The following is a 21640-nucleotide window of genomic DNA, read 5'->3' as shown; positions in this document are numbered from 1 at the left end:
TAGGTAGCCCCCTCCTATGTTTCCGCCCATTCATGACATATTCTGTTACGTTTGCACCACATGTCTATGTATACGCCCAGTTACACCTCTTTTTACTGTTATCTTTCGCGACTGCTACGCGTCACGCCTTCTGCTCCACCCACTGCTACGCCTACTGCAATGTAATGCTATGTGTTCGCGCTATGTATATATGCCTGTGTTTTGTTATTGAATGTTAGCGCGCTCATCCCAGACCAAGCCCCAGCAGCTGCTGGGTCACCCTATGCAGGTTGTCCTGATCCTGTCCTTATGCTGTAATAAACCTGCAGAAACTCCTACTACCTCGAATCTTGACTCTTATTTATTGAGCTATCTGTTATGCTATAAGTCTAGTCAAAAATAGGGTATTATTTATTTATTTACCACATGAGTGAGAACTCCAGGCGAACAAGGGTGTTTCTGGTGCAGCTTGGGAGGTGGAAAAGTCTCTTGTATGCCCTGCAATGAATTTTTTCTAATTCATTGCTCAGTTTGTCCGGGAATGCCTGGAGGGCATAGTTGAGTGCCGGCATAAGCTTGGCTTTAAGTACTCTATTGATGGCCGTGGTAGACGGGCTGTATAAGGAGGCTTGCAGCTTGCAAATGGCATAGGTGATGGATTTACCTTTAGCCTGGATTGACTTAAGATGGGCACTTGAGAGCCCCGATTCCTGAAAGCAGATGCTCAAGTAGATGTACCGCTGTGTACTTTCCAGCAAAAGATTGCCTAGCCTCCATTTCAAAGATTTTTTCCTTGGGTAGTGCCCAAATATAATTACCTTTGATTTAGTTCGATTAGCTACAAGCCTGTTTTTATCGTTGTATACGGCAAGTGCCGTCAGCACCTTTTGCAGCCCCATTCTCGTGTGATCCAAGAGGACCAAGTCATCAGCATATTTCATAAAATTTATTTTGCGCCCGCCAATCTTTGGGGTGGCCAGGGCAGCCCCAGTCAAGGCCCTCTCCATGTACGCTGTGTATAAGTTGAATAATAATGGGGCTAGCACACACCCTTGTTTTAGGCCTCTATCTGTGTTGATCTTAGCAGAAGCATGGTCCCTTGAGAGTTTGATACGCACCCAAGTTTTTTGATACAGGGACTGTATCGCTCTTAGCATCCCCGGATTGATGTTCCATTGGACCAACTTGTGCCACAGAATTGCGCGTTCGACCCCATCAAACGCCGCCGAGTAGTCAATAAAGCAGGCGAAGAGGGGAAGACTTTTGCCTGTCCGTGCGCGGTGCGCCAGGAAAGAAAGAGCGATGATGTTGTCAACTGTGGCTGACCCAGGTCTAAATCCGGTTTGGCAGAATGGAAGGATGCCTGCTGCACTTGACCAGTCTGCGAGGTCCCTCAAGATGGCGCTAGCGTATGCTTTTCCCTCAATATCCAACAAGGCAATCATGCGGTAATTGGCGGGTTCAGATTTTGGGCCTTTTTTATGAATAGGCTGTAAAAGCGAGCCTCTCCACGAGTCTGGAACATTCCCCTGGAGCCAACATTCAGAGTACAGGTGGGTCAGGTTTTTGGTCCAAAAGTCAATGTTTGCCTTGAATAGGTGCCCAGGAAGCCCATTGGGGCCCGGTGCGGCGTTTTGTCTGATGTTTTTTAAGATTTTGGAGACCAACAATTTTCTCGGTGGGGCCGTCATCTCGATGGAAGGATCAAGGTAGTCTCCAGCAATAGGTGTTACATTTTGCATATTTGCGGGACCATCATTAGTATATAGTGCTTTAACATGGGCGACCCAAATAGAGGCTTCAAGGGCATTTTCTCTGTGGTTTGGGCCTTGTCCCATGTTGCATATATAATTCCAAAACTCCTGTGATTTGCCCGGGCTCAGCAAGTCAAAAATAATTAACCATTGTGCTTCACAATGGGCACGTTTTGCAGCCCATACCTTTTTTGCATGACTTTTTTTTAGCTTCTTGTAGTTGGTTCTTGTTTTGTTTTGTCCCGCTTTTGTGGAACAGTTTACGTTTCTTGTTTAGTTTTTTGGCGCTTATTTTGATTTCTATATTGTGACCGTATTTAGGAAGGGGACGCCTGTGCGACACACTATTCTGATTCCTGCGAAGAATCACCGCCAGGGTCTCTGATGTGGCATTCCAGCTTTCTATAGCGCCCTTTTTCTGTTCACTCAATGGCCAACCTGTCCACTGATTTACCCAGCTGTTAAATCTGGTTATTGCGGTTTGTTCCCATTTGATCCTTCTGGGCAGCTTTATGAATTCTTCTCCATCGGCCGCTCCGATGTATTCAAGCTTGTAGCGTTGGTCCACTATGAGGTTCAAAGTGACAGTTAAGGCAGCGTGGTCGCTGTCACTGCGCGGATGGACTGAAAAGTTTGACATTAAAAGTTGGAGTTTGCCGCTTAAAATTATGTAATCGACCGTGCTTTGGTTATTGAATGTGGGGCCGACCATCTGCCCCGGACTGTTCTTTAAGAGGACTGGGTGGGCCGTCGCCAGGTTATAGGATTTTAGTAAATCGTTTAATGCATCAGTAACCCCTGCCTGGTGGCTGCGTGTGGTCGAAACCCCAATGTTGTGAGTGTTAAAATCACCATGAATAATGCATTCCAGGCCCGCAAATTGAAACAGTAAGCACTCAATATGATGTATCAACATGGCCGGGTTAGATGAAGGCCCATGAGGGTTGTGGTAAAGATTAATTAACAGTATTGACTCGCGCTGCATGAGGAACTTGGTATCAGCTATATATCGGACCACAACAAACTCAGACCTTAACTTGCCGAATCTTGATCTGGCTTAATAGTGAGCCTATACTTAACAGAATAATCATTCGGGACTACCTTTCCTTAGGTAATCATAAGGTCACCCCTTGGCTAAATTATATACAGTCTGCATTTTTAGCTTCGGGTTGTTCCAGCCTTTTAACACACCAAGAAGGTATTACAAAAGAGGATTACCAGTGGGTTAAACAAAACTTTCTTATGCCTCTGTCAGCCAGTCGTGAGAATACTGAGAGTCATAAATCTTTGGTCTGGGCTTACTTTTTAATACAGACAATTAACTCCTTGGAGCCATACTTAACCTGGGTGACAAATACCCATCAACGACATCTTCTATGAAGGTTTTAGGATGAATGTGTTTCTCCCACTGGCAAGTTTCCCTAAAGGCTGGGTGACCTTTTAGGCCCCTCTGAGTGCGACGGCCTTTCAGAGCAGTCTTACTGCATATCGGTATGTTCTGTAATCTTTATACCTTGCCTAGGAAAAAGTACCGGATTCCACTCTTGAGGGAGGCCAAGTGTTGTATTGCTTATTGTATCTTTTTTTAGTGCTCGTATTGATATGCTCACTGTATCTCTATAAATGCTCGTATTTTAGAACTAGAGAATGTTAGTGATTCTTTATTCTAGGTGGACTGTCAGTTATTGAGTGGCCTGAAGACTGGATGCATCTTTTCCCTGGCGCTCACCTGTTTTCATCTTACCTGTTTACTTGACCAATTAAGGTATATAAATATCATCATGGTCTGACTCATCCACTACAAATTGGTGACGAGGGAAACCAGCAATATTTCAAGGATTTTTACTTTGCGGTGTGCATCAGAACTGTGTTTCTACTTTAATATACTGGATCGATGCTTTATACAAGTCGGAGGAATTTCGTGAGTAAATCTTGTATTTATATTTTCTTGAAGAAACCCCTGGCATCGAGTGGAAATCTGTTACCTGTTTGTGAAGTTACGCTGTGGCCGTTAGAGTAGCCACCTCCGGCTGCATTATTCGAGCAGCGGCGGCATTCCAACTTCCCAGCGCGGAGCGGGTGACGCTGTGATTGTTATTACGTGTCACCAGGAATGCACAAATAGCCGCTGTCGTCGGAGAAGCGGAGTGACGTCAGCAAGCGAGGTCACGGTACGTGACCTTGCGTGACGGCCATTTTGAATACCTCATCACAGGAAATCAGTCAAGGAACCGATTGAAGACACACAGATAGTTTTGTGGAAATTGATTTAATAAATCGCATTGAAAGAATATTGGAAATAAAGCACAACAGGTGAGAAGGTCGGGGGCAAGTTAGTTTATTCTGAAACCTCTACAAAATACAGTATTCCTTGTTAGATTGTGTATGGAAGAAGGTGATTGGAATTCAAGTGTAAATAGAGACTTGGCACAACAACATTTCTCTATTAGTTCTCCTGACCCATTCTGGGTCATAGGTGCACAACCAAGTATCAAATGGGTTGAGTCGAGAGAATACTTTATTAATTACTTAGAGGCTGTGGATAAAGCCAAGAAAATGAAGGCTGAACAGAAGAAAAGGATTCTGTAACATTCTTTAGGGCCCATGGGCTTAAAAACATATTCAAGGATGAGTAAAACTACTGATCCAGACTTAGATGTATTGCACAATAAAGTAAAAGATATGGATAAATATTTCTCGCCGAACGTATGTATAGGAGTTATAAGGCATAAAATCTTTCAAAGGAAACAGACAAAGGAAGAGACTATTGATGAGTGGATTGATGATTTTAAAAAACTGGCCATTGACTGCAAGTTTGGTGGATTGCATGATGATCTGATACGCGATCAATTGGTCATTCATAATAACAACTCTACACTACAAGATCGCCTGTGGGTAAATGGAGACGCACCATTAGATGATGTGGTAGCCATAATGAGAAAATCAGAGATGTCTGGTAGGTGCGCTACGGTTGTTAAAGAGGCTGATAGGAGGTAACTAAAACACAAACACCTGGAACTATATGTAAAATTCAGGGTCCCCGCAGAAATTATCGTCAACAGCAGCAAGGAAGATGGATGAATCTACCGACGAAGTATCAGAATAGGAATATTGAAGATAGAAGATGCTATAGGTGTGACAGCAAAGAACATCTATCTTTTAGTAAGACATGTCCTGCACTGAGGAAGAAGTGTGGGATTTGTGGACTCATAGGTCATTTTAGTAAGATGTGCCGCAGACGTAGCAATGTAAAGTATATTTATGATGAATAAAGTGACGATGTAGTAGATGATATAGTGGATGAGGAGTGTGTGAAGAATGTCAGAGGGAATTATGTTATTAATATCTCTGAGAATTCCCTGGAAGGCAAGCCTATATGCGAAATATCTTTGGGGGGAATAATTGTGAACGTATATGCAGATTCGGGATCCCCTTACACTATCGTGAATGTGGATGTCTGGAAACAAAAATTTGTAAGCAAGATTGGGGAACATTTGAACACTTCAGATATCACCCCTGTTAGCTCTATGGGAGAGAAAATTGACATGCTGGGTTTCAGGTGGCTTACCTTTTTATTCATAGGAAGGTCCGCTAGAGGTAAGTTGTATGTAGCGAAAGTAGGACCATCCATTTTGGGGTGGTTTGATCAGAAAAATTGGACCCCAATAGCAAAGAAAAAGTCCTGATTATGGATGAAAGTAGTAAACGGGGGGATGTGCTATGTGAAAGTTTTCCGAAAGTCTTTAGCAAAGAGTTAGGTGCACTAAGAGGGTTCGAGCACAAAATAATTCTAAAAGCTAATGCTCAAACCAAAGTACACAAGGCAAGACCGATTCCCATGCTGATCAGAGAAGAAGTTAAAAAGGAAATTCAAGGGTTGCTGTCTAAAGGGGTAATTGAAGAAATTGAAACATCCGAATGGATTTCTCCGATTGTGGTTGCCCGGAAACTCAATGGAAAAATGTGTCTATGCATTGATTTGCGCCACCTAAATAATAACATCGTTATTGATAAGTTTCCCCTGCCAAAAATTTATGAAATGGTGTCTTCATTGAGAGGTGCAACGTGGTTTTCCACGATTGAACTCTCTGCCGCGTATCATCAGGTAGAGTTAGATTCCGAGTCCAGAAAACTTACAGCGTTAATGACACCTTTTGGCTGTTACCAGTTCAAGTGCATGCCTTTTGGATTGGCATCAGCCGCAGCTGTCTTTCAGCGCCTGATGCATAAGCTTTTTGTGGACATGGATATGCTTTCTTTTTTCCAAGACGACATTCTGGTTGCAACGGCTGACAAATTGAGTCATGTTTTGAAGTTAAGGCAGGTGTTAGGAACTTTACAATCAGCGGGTTTGACAGTAGAACTATCTAAGTGTAAATTTAGTCAAAGGAGTATGTCATATTTAGGCCATAATATTAGTGATGAAGGTGTCAGACCTAAACCTGCGTTAGTAGAAAACATTATAAAATCCCCTGCACTGACCACAAAGGAAGAAGTGAGAGCGTTTCTTGGCATGGCTGAGTATTGTGCAAAATTTATAAGGAATTTAGCTTCAAAAGTTTACAACATTCATGCACTTCTCAAGAAAAACACTAAGTTTGAATGGACCAAGGTGTGTGAAGAGGAATATACATTGATAAAAGTTGATTTGCAAAATGTGAGTGCACTTGCCAGCTTTGACCCCAATATGTTTGTTAACAACAGATGCGAGTGATAAAGGCCTGGGGGCGGTGTTGTCACAAAAAGGGTTAGATGGTAAAGAGAGAATAATCCTGTTTGCCTCAAGAGCTCTCTCTCCTGCTGAGAGTAGGTATCCAATTATTGAGAGGGAGGCTTTGGCTTGCGCATGGGCCTTGGAACATTTTAGGGCTTTTGTGTGGGGCAAACCAGTTATTATTCGCACCGATCATAGACCGTTAATTCACATTTTATCATTAGAAGGCATATCAGGTGCGTCTGCGAGGCTGGCAAGAGTATCGATGCGAATGAAAGAATACATCTATAAAATGGTCTACTTACCTGGAAGAGATATTCGTATTACTGATTGTTTATCCAGGTTACCATCTCCACTTGAAGAGTGCGTAGATGATCCGTGGAATGATTTCTGTGTGGCGTTAGTACATGATTCTGGCATGCCTGCCATTAATAAAACTGAATGGATGGAGGAGCAAGAAAAAGATACTATGTTGAGAGATGTGATGGAATACATCTGCAAAGGTTGGCCTAGGAAGAGTGACATCAAAGAAGGCTTAAATGCCTTTTGGCAAGTTCGCATGGAATTATCTAATGATAATGGTGTACTTTTCAGAAGTGATAGAATTGTTCCACTGGTGTCATTGAGGAATAAGATACTACAATTATGTCATGAAGATCATTTTGGAATTATGAGGACTAAATCTATTGTAAAGGGAATGTTCTGGTGGCCAGGATTTGATGGAGTTGTTGAAGATTTTGTGGGAAAATGTGTAATTTGTAATTCTGCTGACAAGACACTTAGAACCTTGAAACCTGCTATGAGTGATGGTTTGATTCCTGATCTTCCATGGATACTGTTGCAGTTGATATTATGGGACCTATAGGAGAGTTAAAAGAGTTTGGATTAGTAGCCATTAACCTTTTTTTCGAAATGGCCAATTGTCATGTTTGTTGACAGGATTGATACTCAAACAGTTCTCACATTTTTAGATAAAATCTTTGTTATGGAATGCTTGCCAGTTTGTATTCTGAGAGATAATGGCGTTCAATTTATGTCTAAAATGGCAAAAGATTATTTTGATAGATTTGGTATAAACATAAAACCAAAGCATTATATAATCCCAGTGGCAACGGCACAGTGGAGAGATTTAATAGAGTGATCAAAGGCATTATACAGGCATCAGTGAACAAAAAGTTAGACTGGAAAGTACAAGTACAAAAGGCAGTGAGGACTTATAGAATTACAACTCAAACTAACACTACATTGTAACCGTTCATAATGATGAGAGGTAGATCACCTAGGTGGAAATTCAACCCTGGATGGCTTTTGGATGGCAAGGTAACTAATTGGTCTCCAGAGGAGGTTAAGAAAGAGTTGGAATCAATTCATGCGAAGAGCAAGGAGTACTACGACAGGCATACTAACACCAAAGATGTGCAAATAAAGATTGGCGATTGGGTTAGAGTTAAGAAACCCTTTAAGGTACCTAATGGAAAGAGTCATTTTGAACCTCCTAGGAGAGTAGCAGAAGTATTAAAGAACTGTGTAAAATTTGATGATGGGAGGGTGTGGAATCTTAAAAGTATTGCTATTAATCCTGAGCAAGAAGTGATTATAGATTCTCTCAATCCAAGTGAAAGTGATTTTTGTTGGATTGAGGATCACTTTGAAAATAGCCAATTACAGTCTCAACTGGCTAGTGATTATTGTAATGCGTCGGGACAGGCTGATATATTTCAGTCAAAATCAATTTCTTCTTCTTGTGATGGAAGGGGAAAGGTTGGGGGTTATAATACCCAAGCAAATACTGAAGTTAGTGACAATAATGTTATTAAAAATAAGGTAATTGACACCTTGCCTGATAAGAGAACAAGAGTATTGACAGGCTGGCTAAAAGAATTTGTTATGTAATTTTCTTTTTTTTACTTTATCATTGTTCTTTTAGTTATTGCTTTTAGATTTCAGTTAGATTATATTTTATATTTTGTATCCTTTACTTTTCTTGTTGTGACGGGGGGATGTGTTGTATTGCATCATGGTCTGACTCATCCACTACACCAAGTTTACTCAAGTGAGGTCGGCCATGGTTTTTCTTGCTATGCTGGGTAATGGTCGTATATGTGTGAGCATGGGGCATTTTTTAAGCAGTGTGGTTAAGTTGCGAGGCGCCGGACATAATGTATCGTCACACTGGATTAACTGGCACCTGTGGAGAGATTGCCTTGTTTATATACAGGTATTTGGTGATATTTTGACCCGTTCTTTAAATCTGTGACTTCTTCCGTATTGAGTGGTATGTAAAATGTATATATTTTGTTTCATTGTGTTTTAGATCTTTTATGGTTATTTATTTAACCGTATAAAGAACATTTTCATCTTCTTCATCTAAAATGTTATGCAGTATAGCTGAAAACCATTTGTAAAGCCAGTAGATCACGAAGGCGAGACCTATTGGCTTTCCCAGTGCTTGATTGAACAGGCAGGCACTGGGATAACACTACAGAGAGGGCAGCTAGCTGGCAGTGCAACTTCACAGACAATAAATGGTAGAGCAGCGACTGTGAAGCCAGGAGAACCGAAACCATTCTCTGAGCCTCAGTTGTTTCTTTTTCAAAACAAGGGCACTGATTACCTAGGAGTCTGTTGGGGAACAACGAGCAGAAACAAACTCACATTTTTAAAAAAACGAAAGCAGAGGCACATTATTAACAAGCAGTACTCCTAATTAATATTAGCCACTTCTCATTTCTATTGTGTTACTCATATCGCAGTTATTCTCAATAGCGTCATTATTATTGCTCTCAGTGTTATAATTAGTAGGTAGAATCACCATTTACCTCTTTCATCGACTGGGCGTAGTCCAAATGAGCAGCAGTATCCGGGAGAGGAGTCTGAAAGGGAGGAAAATAGAACAAGGCTGTATTTGTTATCTGTGGTTTGTCTCTCTTCTAAACACAAACAATGAGATATTATTGCCCGAGGCCCCAAAAGCATGGCAATGGAAAAATGTCAAATAAAACAAGTGTCAACCTTACATGTGATCGGTAGGCTAATGTGACATACGAACTGGAAGGAATTGTGTCAGGCCGACGCCAAGCAAAGAGTATCCCATATCCAGAATACTGTCTTCGCTCAGTGAGGACACAGGTACAGCCTTCACAGACAGGATGGGAGTCTTTAATGTTTGTGAACTTTATGAGGAGTTAGAGAATTTGTCACAGTTTCAACGTGCGCCATACTGCTGCTCATAAAAGATGCCTAATGCCAACCCTAGTGTGTGGCAGAAGGTTCTAAAGGACTGAACAGGCCAAACAATCAGTACTTTATACAAACAGTCCTATCAAGTGACAGGTGAACAGTGAAATACCCCGTGCATATGATTTACGTCCATAACAGCAACAAAACACAAAGTGAAATGTAAGGTGAAACAAACATGTAGCAGAGCTGTTAATACAGCTAAAACAACTACTAAAAATTCACAGACAATTAGTTCAGTATGTAATGCGGACTTCAACAATTCAGCCAGCGATTAAACTACCACAGCTGACCCCTCACCAGGGGAACACAAATAAAATTACACCACAGAACATCCAATCCTGCCTAGGTAAAGTTCCAGCTAAACGGGAACAAATACCATTCTGGTTGGCACAGAAAATTACCCAAATAGAGGCGGTGTTTCCTGACACCACCCCATTAGAAAAACACAGGATTCTGACTATATGTCTCCCAATGGGAATCGCACCACACATTGAGGACTGTGACACTTGGGGTACAGTCTTTGCTTCCATCTATACAAAAACGCACGGTGTTCCATCCATTTCGGTGATACCAGATGTGCTAAAACAAATTCAAGATGAATACGGTCCAGAACCTGCTTTAACTCTTGGTATGAAATTACTGAAAGACTTCAAGCAGGTCTCGGCTATATTATTAGCCAACATAAAAGGTGAAGCAGCAAACGTGGCGATCCGCCAGAGGTTAAAAGAGACAGATATAGCAGACCAACCAGCTGAAATTGCCAGAATCATAGAAAAATCCTATGAAGAACTAGGCAGAGATAGTCTAGGTGGAATACCAGTAAAACCGCAACTGACTACAAGTCCAGAAAAAATGTTTTTTAATAATAATAATAATTCACCAAAAAAGAACTGGGATGGGAACAAACAATCCAATCCTAAAGAAAAGAAATTCCAGTCCAGAGGAAGGTCTCCTAGGCGAAGAGAGAAATCTCCAAACCCGAGACAAAGGTCACCCCAGAGTGACCCCTCTGGGAATAGATATAACCTTAGAAATAGGGATAATATTAAAAAACCTGATAGATATCAAGACATTGATACACGTCCCTCTCAATCTTTTCAGAATTCCTCGCAGAAATCGGAAAGAAGAGGACGATCAGAAGAGCACGCCAAGTCCAAAGACAAGGAACCTGCTCAACTGAAAAAGAAATTACAATTTCCAAAAAAGAAGGTAGCCAGTATCAAGGTAGTTAACAATGCCGAGAATACTGAGGACACAACTGAAAAACGGAGAGTGGGCTCAGACAATGCTAGACAGCGCAGCAGAGGTGAGCATAGCTCGCACAGTCCTTATGAATCATCTGGAGACAGTGGACACGAATGAATACCTTCAAGTGGAAACTGCAGATACCAGAGTTAGCAAGCCCCACAAAATATACGAGATAACATTACGTATAGAGGGAGATAAGACTAGGAAAATAAGGGGACTATTTTGGGATAACCTCTCCAAGGGTTATGACATCCTTCTAGCTGAAAAAGACTGGCCACCAGAGTTTGTCAGGGAGTGCCCTCATGGCGAAGAAGTAATTATGCCTGCCTTCTCGAATCAAATGCCGATTCATAAAAAATATACACTTGCTAGAAAGTGGGCAGTGGCCTTAGCACCTGCTTTATATAAAAATCATGTAGGATGGGATGAGGATTCTCCTCCTCACAAAATCCAGTTAAAATCACAACCAACTGCACAAAGGCAGTACCCAATTAAGCAAGAAGCTAAAAAACAAGTAAATGAAATACTAGATCAGCTAGAATACCAGGGGGTGATTGAAACTTGCACCTCACAAATGAACAATCCCTTGTTTCCGGTCTCCAAACCAGACAATTCATATCGCCTAGTTTTGGATTACCGACACCTTAACACATGTTGCAAAACTTTTGCAGTGCAAAACTCACACAGTGCTGCACTAATGAATAACATAGTGCGCAAAAAATACAAAACAACCTTGGACATCTCCAATGGATTCTTTTGTCAAAACATAGCACCAGAGAGCAGATATTTAACAGCTTTCTCAGTAAATGGCACTCAAAAACAATTCTGTCGGTTAGCCCAGGGGTACAAGAACAGCCCGGGGGTATTCTCAGCGAGAGTAACAGAATTACTACAACTATATGATGATGAAGCATTATCTTATGTCGATGACATTTACTTAACAGATGATGACTTGGAGACTCACTTGAAAAGAGTGAACACTATAATACTTGGTTTCGCTGCAGAGGGTTACAAATTCAACTTCAAAAAGTCCAGAATTGCCCATCTGACGGTCCTATTCTTAGGATATGAGCTATCAAGTGAAGGTAAAAGCCTGGCAGACAATTTCCTAGAGAAATGTGCCGTTATCCAAGCTCCTAAAACACTAAAAAACCTACAGTCAATTTTAGGCTTCCTAAATTTCGGAAGAACATACATTGCAAATTACGCAGAAAGGGTGAAACCCCTTTACGATCTAATTAAACCAGACTTTAAAAGATCCAGTTGGACTCAAACACACACAGAAATTTTGAGATCCTTACAAACAGACATGCTAATTAAGACAAAATTAGAAACCCGTGATAATACACGCAACCTTGTGATCCGAGTCATCCCAGGGAGATGCGGATTCACATACCTGACCTCTAATGAGGGAGAAAAGGTACCAATTGCATTCAAATCACACTTGTACACAAAAGCTGAACAGAGATTCAGCAACAAAGGAAAAATTGTTCAAGCAGTTCAAACCGCAATAGCTAGAGAAAAAGACATAGCTGACGATAGACATATCACAGTCAGAACAGCTGAATCAGCCTTTGAGGCATTAACAACACCGTGTAATTTACCATCAACAACATTGGATCCAGAATGGATACAATGGGTGAATTCAATCACAACGGACAAAGTATACTACTACTTTGATCCAGAACTAGAAGAATTAAAAAATCTAAAATATGAAAAGACGTATCCTCTGCCAATCGACATTCTGCCTCTACGACATTACGCCTGTGTAATCTATACAGACGGACATGCTCAACCCTCCGTTTGGGGAGAACATGCATACAATCCCACATGTGAGATTACAAAAGAAGTGTGGCGCGGAGGTAAACTAAGACCTCTATTAACAAAATCACACTCAGTAGAAACTAATTCAGAACTACAAACTGAAATAATAGCTTTGAAAATGGCGCTAGATAATGCGGATCGCGAATTCCCGACACTTATAGTGTCAGATTCATATTTCTGCGTCAAAGCATATAACAAGGATTAGCAGACATGGATTCAGAACGGTTACAAAGATGACACAGATGCACCAATAAAGCAGAGACTGCTCTGGGAACAAGTAGCTCTTTTGAAAAAAGAACTACCAAAGACTCACGTGACACACTCACTGAGTCACCAGCGTGATGGCGTTCACGTTGTAGGGAATTCATTGGCTGAAACAGCCGCAGCGGCAGCCAGTAAACCGGCTCCCGTAGATCGAAAAAAGCGTACATTAAAATACATTGACGGCGAAACATTGCTGGCGGTGAAAACGTCATCAAAAGGCGACTGCTCAGCGTTACCGATCAATTATCCACTCAATTATACATACATAATCGATGCAAACTCCGTCCCTTTTGCTCGAATCCCTGGAGTGGGGGATAGAGTGATTCCAAACATGGACAGGAGAAACTTGTTAATCGCAGACGCACACATGGGCGAGGGTCTCAGACACCTTAAATTAAAAGATTCTCTGGAAGAATTACAATCACGGTACTGGTGGCCAGGCATGAGCCTGCACTACACCATGTTTGTAAAAAACTGCCCAAACTGCAACAGAGATCGCAGTGGGGAGAGAAGCAGTTTAATACCTCGTCGTATCAAGGCAGATAATATTACCAACAAAAAGAATGGCTTGCGATTAACATACACAGGCTAGTTCCACTTATAATGTAGATCCACAGCACTCGGCTGACGTCCGGACTGTTATACAAGATTTGCGAGTCTAAATGGCATATACGCTAAGAGCATGCTACGTTCGACCATTTTTTTTTTTTCACTCAGGCAATCCAGCCTGGGGGGGGAAAGAATGGCCAAATGAGCACAGGCCAGCGGGAATCTTCTCACTTCCTTCCTGAGGGTATGGGATGGTGTAAAGAAAAAACCAAGGCAGAAAGCAATCTATAATGGGAAGGACATTAGGTTCGGGAGCTGGGTGGGTCAAACATCTAATAAGTGTCCAACGTAGTCTAAATAACTTGCCAAGAAATTCTCTGAAGGGATTCAGTCCGTACGAATTATTATTCGGAACTAGGATGTTGATCTCTGACCTTGATAGTCAGACTTCAGTGGTAATAGAAAAAACCTTTTATGTCAAAGACCGTTTGGCTATTTTGCAGGACTTAAACAAAACAAGAAAAGACCTGAGCAACATACAGTTGAAACAACAGCCAACAACCACTGAAGAATCACCACCTGTCCCAGCAAGACCTGTCTGGATTCCAAAAGTCGGGGATCTAGTCAGGGAGAAGATCGCGGTAAAGAAGGAATTTGGGCCTTCTTACAGAAAAGCAGTTCCTGTCTTGTCTGTCAACGGGACAAGATCAGTTGTACTACCGCCACTTGCTGGAAAAAAGGAGAACCGAGTTGTATCCATCGACCTGGTAAAACCACAACATGTGGCCGATAACAAACGGTAGGCCAAGTGGACTCCCAATAAGTAGCAGAACACCAAGGTTTGCTACCAGTACAGAGGTCCTAACAAAGAGGCTCATCACATTCGAAACGCCTAAAGAAGAACAACAAGGACTATGCAACAATGCAATAGAACTCAGACCTCTGAAAACCCAAATAAAGACATTTAGCAGAGACACACCAATCTACAATGAAGTTCCAAGTGAAAATGCAAGAAACAAAAATCCTGAACCAATTGGAACAATTGACAGAACTGCATCTGGTTACTTCATCAACTTCGATGATTCCTCTGAAGGTTTCAGCGAACAAAATACACAGCCATCATCAAAATCCTTTAAAGACAAAGCTAAGGAACTTTTGAAACAACTGAAAGAAACATATCTGGTTTCTCCATGGATTGAATTTTGGGTGGGTTTTGGTGCATTTATCCTCATACTTTGGCTCATCATGGTATTTACCTTGGGACGCTTCATTGAGGGAAAATATGCTAAAATGGACACAGCAAGTCAGAACATCAACTTGGTCCTCAAACCACACACATCTTCACACGTCGAGAAACGAGAACTTTCTTCAGAACTTTCTTCAGCCAACTTCACAGCAATTCCAATACCTGGTGGGGTAGCCTGGGACAACACTGACTATGAAATTTATGGTCCGGTCGAGATCCTGAAATATCCACACCAAATCAAGATCTCCTTGAGTGACTTTGCAAAACCAAACTCATTTGCTGATGATTGGGACTTTGAAAGTATAAACAATATGATGTCTGACTTAGTAATGTCTGCTAAATTTACAAAACATGATTATTTGCAAGGTTCTACAAATTATGATAGTATGTATTGCTATAACCATTATGGTAACCATTTCTTGCATAAATCTGCACAACCTAGAAATGTTTTAAATTATAATCAATGGGAACATTGTGCTACACCTCCAAAAGGGAGCTCTAGAACCGTTTATGACAAATATTCATATTTTTCAGGTTTTAACATAACTAGTGCTGAAACATTTTATTACAAATTGTCAAACAAGACAGGGATGAAAACCATGATAACCAACACGAAATTGATATATTCAGATTCATTCTTTGAAAAAATGAATACTTTTGGATTTGATTATTGGGACAAAAATGTTGATTTGAAAAGTGTTTGGGGTACAAAAGAATGGCAAGTACAGGGTATAGAAGCTTTGTTTAGAGCCTGCATGATCCCAGAACAAATGATATTTTTAAATGACACTGTTCAACAAACCACCTGTCTTGGCTTAGCCAAAATCAAAGATTTAAATAACCTGTCTATTCCAAAGCCAACAATGTTTAGCAATAACTCTGATACAGATGAAGAAATAGACATAAGCCATATACTTAACCAAAACAGAACACATCCTGATTGGAAACAATGGTTGATCTGGCCCACAGATACAAATAACTGTCAAGATAGATTCCTGAATAAAACACAGGGTTTCAAAATGACCAGGCCAGACCCTAGATATCCTCAAAGACATCACCCAGGGATAATAACAACCTACAGTGTGGGCAAATTATGCCTTCAATGGCTACAAACTTCCACACTGCCTGAAATTAAGCAACACCTAACTTTACTTACTGATGGTGCTGACTTGCGTGATTTCATACTGGGACCACGCAAACAGCGTCAAAAGCGTTTCATAGCAGCCTCTGTATATGCAGCATACAATGAGGCCTGGAAGGTTACTCAAATTGAAACAGCAGAGAGAATACGTGAAATTGATCGTATTAATTTGGAAAAATCACTTTCTGTAGTGGACAATGGGTTAATGACTCTGTCCTCCAGAATATTTTCATTGGACAGCATTGTGTCTTCAGCAATCGATATATTATCGCAAGACTTACTGTTATTACAACATGGTCAGTCACAATTGCGCTCTATTGTACAGCTTGGCTGGACGTTACAAAATCTGCGTTCAGGCTATGTGCCTTGGCGTTTAATCAACACAACGTCACTATTCCAAATCTTTAACCTTACTGATAGACAAATCGGTATGGCGCAGAAGGGTGCTGATTATACAATCTTGAGCATTGAAAAACTAGAAAGATTACCGTTGACAATGTCAGAACGACCTGTCAGTGAATGGATAATCCACGGAATCATAAATATTCCAATCTCAACCTTCAGGTTTCAATACTGCCAAAAATATATACAGGCTGGCATGTACGAGAAATTGGGAAAGGGGTACCTTAAAACAACTTGGAACCTGCCCTATTCACATGCATGTGTCAGTAACAAAGGACAGAAAGTGTTTCTTAGTGGCAACAATTGTGCTATGTCACTAAGCGGCACGCTTCTGTGTAACGGTATTAGTTTGCACGGAGCCTGTGAAGGGAATTCATACAACCTTTCATGTCACCAGCAAGGCGCACCTGCAACTGAAATAGAACCATTCTTTCAAAGACTCTATAATGGGAGTTACATTCTTATTGTAGACCGCAGATGTTGTAGTCTTATGCCCGGGACTCCTTATCTCGTCACCACGACGGCGAAGGTCAAGTGCTGTGGACGTTCTTTGTTCCCCAGCTCCTTACCAGACAGGGAGGCAAGGGCATGGCCCGGTTTGAAAATTACTTCTATTCGAATAGACACTTTGAGCAGAATGAAAACAGTGCTTCTTCAGACGCCTACAAGGCTCACGTCATCTAAAGAAACGTATGATCTACAAGTCGCAAGGACGACTGCAGAGATACATACATTATTATCAACTAATTCCCCCGTACATTTCGCGGAAATCCTGAGCGAAATCTTAAATATTTCTGATACCACTGGGGTCTCAAAGGTATTTAAGACAGTATTTTCGATGGCATTAACACCATTCAAAGCCATACTGGGTATTTTTCCAGATTTCGTCCATTCGATTTTTGGCGGACTTCCCCTGATCCTGGGACTAATTGCAGGAATCCTATTCCTAGTCCTTATTTTTCGTTATGGCAACCCATGTCACAGATCAAACTCTCGCGACAATGGAAGATACGATCCTAGCCATTGGATACCGGGACCGGATATCAAAAATCCTGGGACTCTCCCGGCTTAGAGACCTAAACATGACTTGGTTTCTATCATTTCGACCAATGTGGCAAAGATGTGTTTTACCTGTACTAAGGTGTCTGCTATGCGGAGAAGAATGCGTGTTAGACACCTGTCTGACGCTACAATCGGATGCGCCGGTGGATGCAGATACACTGTTGGTTCCTACCAAGGTTCACGCACTGTGCTGCCCTCAAAGGCTGCCAATTCTGATGACGGCATTCCTGGAATCTTCACCACTACGATTGAAGAGTAGTGAAGTTCAAGATGAAAGCAGCATCGAACAGGTACGACCTTCTGTCAGCAATGCAAATCAGAATGTCAATGGAGACAATCATGCGCACGAATGCATGGTTACCCCTATTTCCGACTTAGTGGAACTTTCCCATGAAGCTGTTGACAGTTTTTTCGAAAGCCTGAATGATATGATGTTCTCTCCGGAACAGAAATAGAGACTTTTGAGTAAACTCGCACACGGCGTTCCCTGAATTCGGCCTTCAACCTTTAAAAATAAAGTCACATGAACAATTACAATCCAGTTCACGGACAGCAACTTTTTTCAGCAAGCCCTTAAAATATTTTTCTATATATTTTTTCCCCGGGACACTGATCTTCTGCTTAAAGTAAGAAACTATTCCTAGAGAACTAAGATTTCTATTTTAGATACTTTATATAGACTTTAGCTGCCCGCTGGTATGTTCACAAATATTTTATTATGTGATGAAATGGTCTCGACCTTCCTTTCTGTATAGCTATATTAAGAGCCATTTCATGTGTATTTCTCATATACCAAAAAGCAATAATGCATTACAATGCGTGTTTACTTTTGCATTTAATTCATAGCTTAAGTGCATACAATATATATGACTGCAATTTTTCAGTATATTTGAAAATTTCGAAATGCATTTATGTATTTTGGGGTGGTAAGGTATACACTATACTCTATAGTATGTTGTACTATGTTATACTATGCATAGATTAGTAGATATGACCATAGTTAGCGTGGAGTGGGTGTCGTGTATTTCTATAGGTTCTGAATCGATCCCCCTATTCCTGACCCTATTCTGGTTAAACTACCTAGCTAGTTAACTAACAGTCAGCCCATGAGGCAAGAAATCCCCCATGATGCAGATACCGTTATCTGACGCAGTCACACTACGGCACAGGAACGTGTTATCTGATTAGGTCATAACGCTTGAGATCTAATTAGACAAGCGACATTCCTCCAGCCCCTGATAAGGCATACGACGTTCTCATAACAAATCAAACCTATGACAACCTGGAAAATCCGTGCGGCCATTGTTTTGATTTCACAGAGAACTTTTGCAAAAGAATGTGCTAACGAGCAAGTCGTATGACATCTTTATTGACGTACCTATGTCCATCCTTACGTCAATCTCGGCACCTTTAAGGTATAAATATTGCCGACCTTGCCCTATGCAAACACACGCGTGGTGACAAGACGGAGCAGCCATACTTGCCGAAGCCGAGAGCAGAAGCAGACCCCGCAGGCAGCAGCCCCGCCTTCCTGACGCGCTGAGAGACGCGCTGCTATCTCAAGCCGAGAGACCCAGCACCGGCGCTTCTGGGCAGCCCTCGCAGGCAGCCTGGAATATCGAGAGCAGAGAAAGAGATACCATTCCTCATTCATCCTAAATTCCAGGTACAGAACTGAATAACCCCTCACAGAGAATTCTTTAGTTATTCACTTGGCAAAAACAAACTTAACTTAAACTGTAACTTTCTATTCCCGCCCACGCATTAGACTTAGGTCAGGTACACGGGGTAGGCGTATTTAGAAACACCAGTTGAGTACGTTTAGTCAAATGTATATGTGTATGTAAATATATTTTAATCATTTTAAACATCATATGGCTCAGAAACCATATCAATGTTTTTACAGTATTATTTTATACTATTGCTTCTAATGTATGCACTTTACTTAACTATAAGTATTGCAATAATATCGATCCATTTCTCTTGTACGAGAAAAGAGACTGATCAATAAATAACATCTTTTATTGAACACGCCCGTCTCTTCCTTTTCTCTACATTCTGATGAGACTAAGAATGCACGTACTGACTGAGTAAAATAATTGCCTTGTGCTCACACGACTCTTGAGATTGACTCTTGATTAGGGGAGAGCAAAGTTGTCATGTTCTATGGTTGTCAGAAACTAAATCCCTTCTTGTCTAATCAGGGGAGTTAATCCTTCCTTGAACATTCGAGAAAGTTTCTAGCGAACTCTGAGCTTAGCTGGCAAACCCAAAAATTAAGTCTAGTTTCGACAGTAGTAGACCTAGTTAACGTCTGGCCTAGGCCTTTACTGCTGTAGGTACTATTCCAATGCGCAGAGCCTTTTGGGAAAATAGGAGCTACACTACACTTGTTGTGGAGGCTCCAAAGCGGGATGGGTCTTAAGAACTTTGGGTAAGTAATTAGTGGGTCTTATGCTTTGGAAATGGTGTGCAAGTCAGTGATTTCTGCTTATTGGTTGAGGTCTTCCAAATGGTGATGGCTAAATGTTGGGGTTAGAGGACCGCTTTGTAACCTTCCCCCAGTGTCTACCTCTGTCCTGTATGTGCACATTGTTTTGGCTGGCAATGGACTTTCCAATGGAGTGGACTATTAGGACATGGGTGGGATCTAGACCCTGATTACATTAATCCCTGTATTTATGATCATTGGGGCTTGTGTTTTAGTAGTGGCCTGGATGTTAGTATTGTTCTGTCACCTTTATTCCACCTGTTACCTTTAGACGTTGCCAATGGCGGAGCTCCAAACGGTGGGAGAAACAAAACAATAGGTCTTTCAACATTCCATTAGTCTGCGGTGGGCTTGTGTTTCAGAGGATGTCGGAATGCTGCCTTTCATTAGCAGACTACTCTCTGCGGATTATGTATTTTGCCAATAGTGGAAGGTCTGAATTGGGGAATTCATAACTTGTGTGCCTCCAATAACCTGTTTTAGGGCTGTCAGAGAGTGCCTTCTTTTGGTGAGGGTCTGGATCAATGGACCGTGTTTTACCTGTCCCAGGAATAATGTTTGTGGCTTTACTTCTAGAAAATCCTCTCGTGGCTCTATTGCTTCAGGATTGACATCATCCTTGCCATCCTTCTATGCCTCCATACCACACTTAACGCTCTTTACTCTGCTACATCGTGTTGCATAACACATGTGGCAATGATCTTGTAGTACGTCACTGGCTCACATTCCAATGGCCCACCTGATTTCTCGAGAATTTACCTTACATATTAACTCACTCAACCAGTTGTCTTGTCTTCCTATGAACAATGTTGTACCTGCACTACCTTGCAGAGCTAGGATGCAGGTATGTTAAACGAAATTGCGAGAGCCATTCCCACTGTTGCCTTTAAGGTAATTAGCCATGCATAAACAGGCGTGGTGATGTCGTGCTGATCAAGCCTCCCTGTAGCCTTACAGAGGAGTCCCTGCTCCCGATGTTCTGAAGCTGCTGGTGAATCGCATTGTGCCTATACATGTATGCTATATGTGGGATTTATGGACACTTGGACTCTATGTTAGTGAGCTTCAAATTAGTTTATGGAGGGGATAGGCTAGAGCTATCATGTATGTAACTACCTTGTGTCTGAAGACAGCATCTGCTTTCTGTTTCTGTGCGTCATGTTCAACTTCTTCGTCATCTTCCTTATTGCTTTTATGTTCTGACACATACACATCTGGTATTGGTGCGCAATGTCACACTGTAGCACTGTGACATTAGCAATAACTGAGTACTAGCTGGCACACCTTGTCGTGCTTGTACATCAATTCTCCATGAGTGTGTTGAAGACACCTGAAATCTTCCTTCAGTGGTTCAAATGTACCCTCTATTGTGCTTCTGATTTAAATGTGTGCACTGTTGCAGCTGTCCCTATCAGAGGCGGTCATTAACCATTCCACAGGAGGATATCCTGAATCATCTTTGGAAGATGCACTAATGGATACATCATTGTCCTCACCAATACGTCTGATCAGGGTCAGGCAGTTAACATAAATGTTTTCAATGAAAAAATGTGAAACAGTAAAATTGCATCTCTTGGAATCAGTTGTTAACTTCCCATTTCCCAGACAGATGTAGGCATCGTCCTCTTGGTGCATCACGTATGTCTGAGTGTAGCTGGTGGAGCTACAGGTGTGGTTGTCAGCCAGTGGAATATTTCCCTTATTTCTGGCACTGCACGCACTAATA

The 21640-nt window shown here is 41.5% G+C and overlaps 1 protein-coding gene across 2 annotated transcripts in view; it reads right to left on the bottom strand.

The window, feature by feature from the left end:
- The window catches only part of RAPGEF3 (Rap guanine nucleotide exchange factor 3), a 1135646-nt gene that overhangs the window by 907787 nt on the left and 206219 nt on the right, over positions 1-21640 (bottom strand). For both annotated transcript variants that reach the window (XM_078688545.1, XM_078688554.1), the window contains exon 3: positions 9267-9320. In XM_078688545.1, the coding sequence (XP_078544671.1) occupies positions 9267-9320 (54 nt within the window). The remainder of the gene's footprint in view (positions 1-9266; positions 9321-21640) is intronic.

The sequence above is a fragment of the Lissotriton helveticus genome, chromosome 1_1, assembly GCF_964261635.1.
Source record: "Lissotriton helveticus chromosome 1_1, aLisHel1.1, whole genome shotgun sequence".
NCBI classification, from domain to species: domain Eukaryota; kingdom Metazoa; phylum Chordata; class Amphibia; order Caudata; family Salamandridae; genus Lissotriton; species Lissotriton helveticus.
The sequence above is the reverse complement of the archived record's forward strand: the minus strand, read 5'-3'. Positions and strand labels throughout refer to the sequence as shown.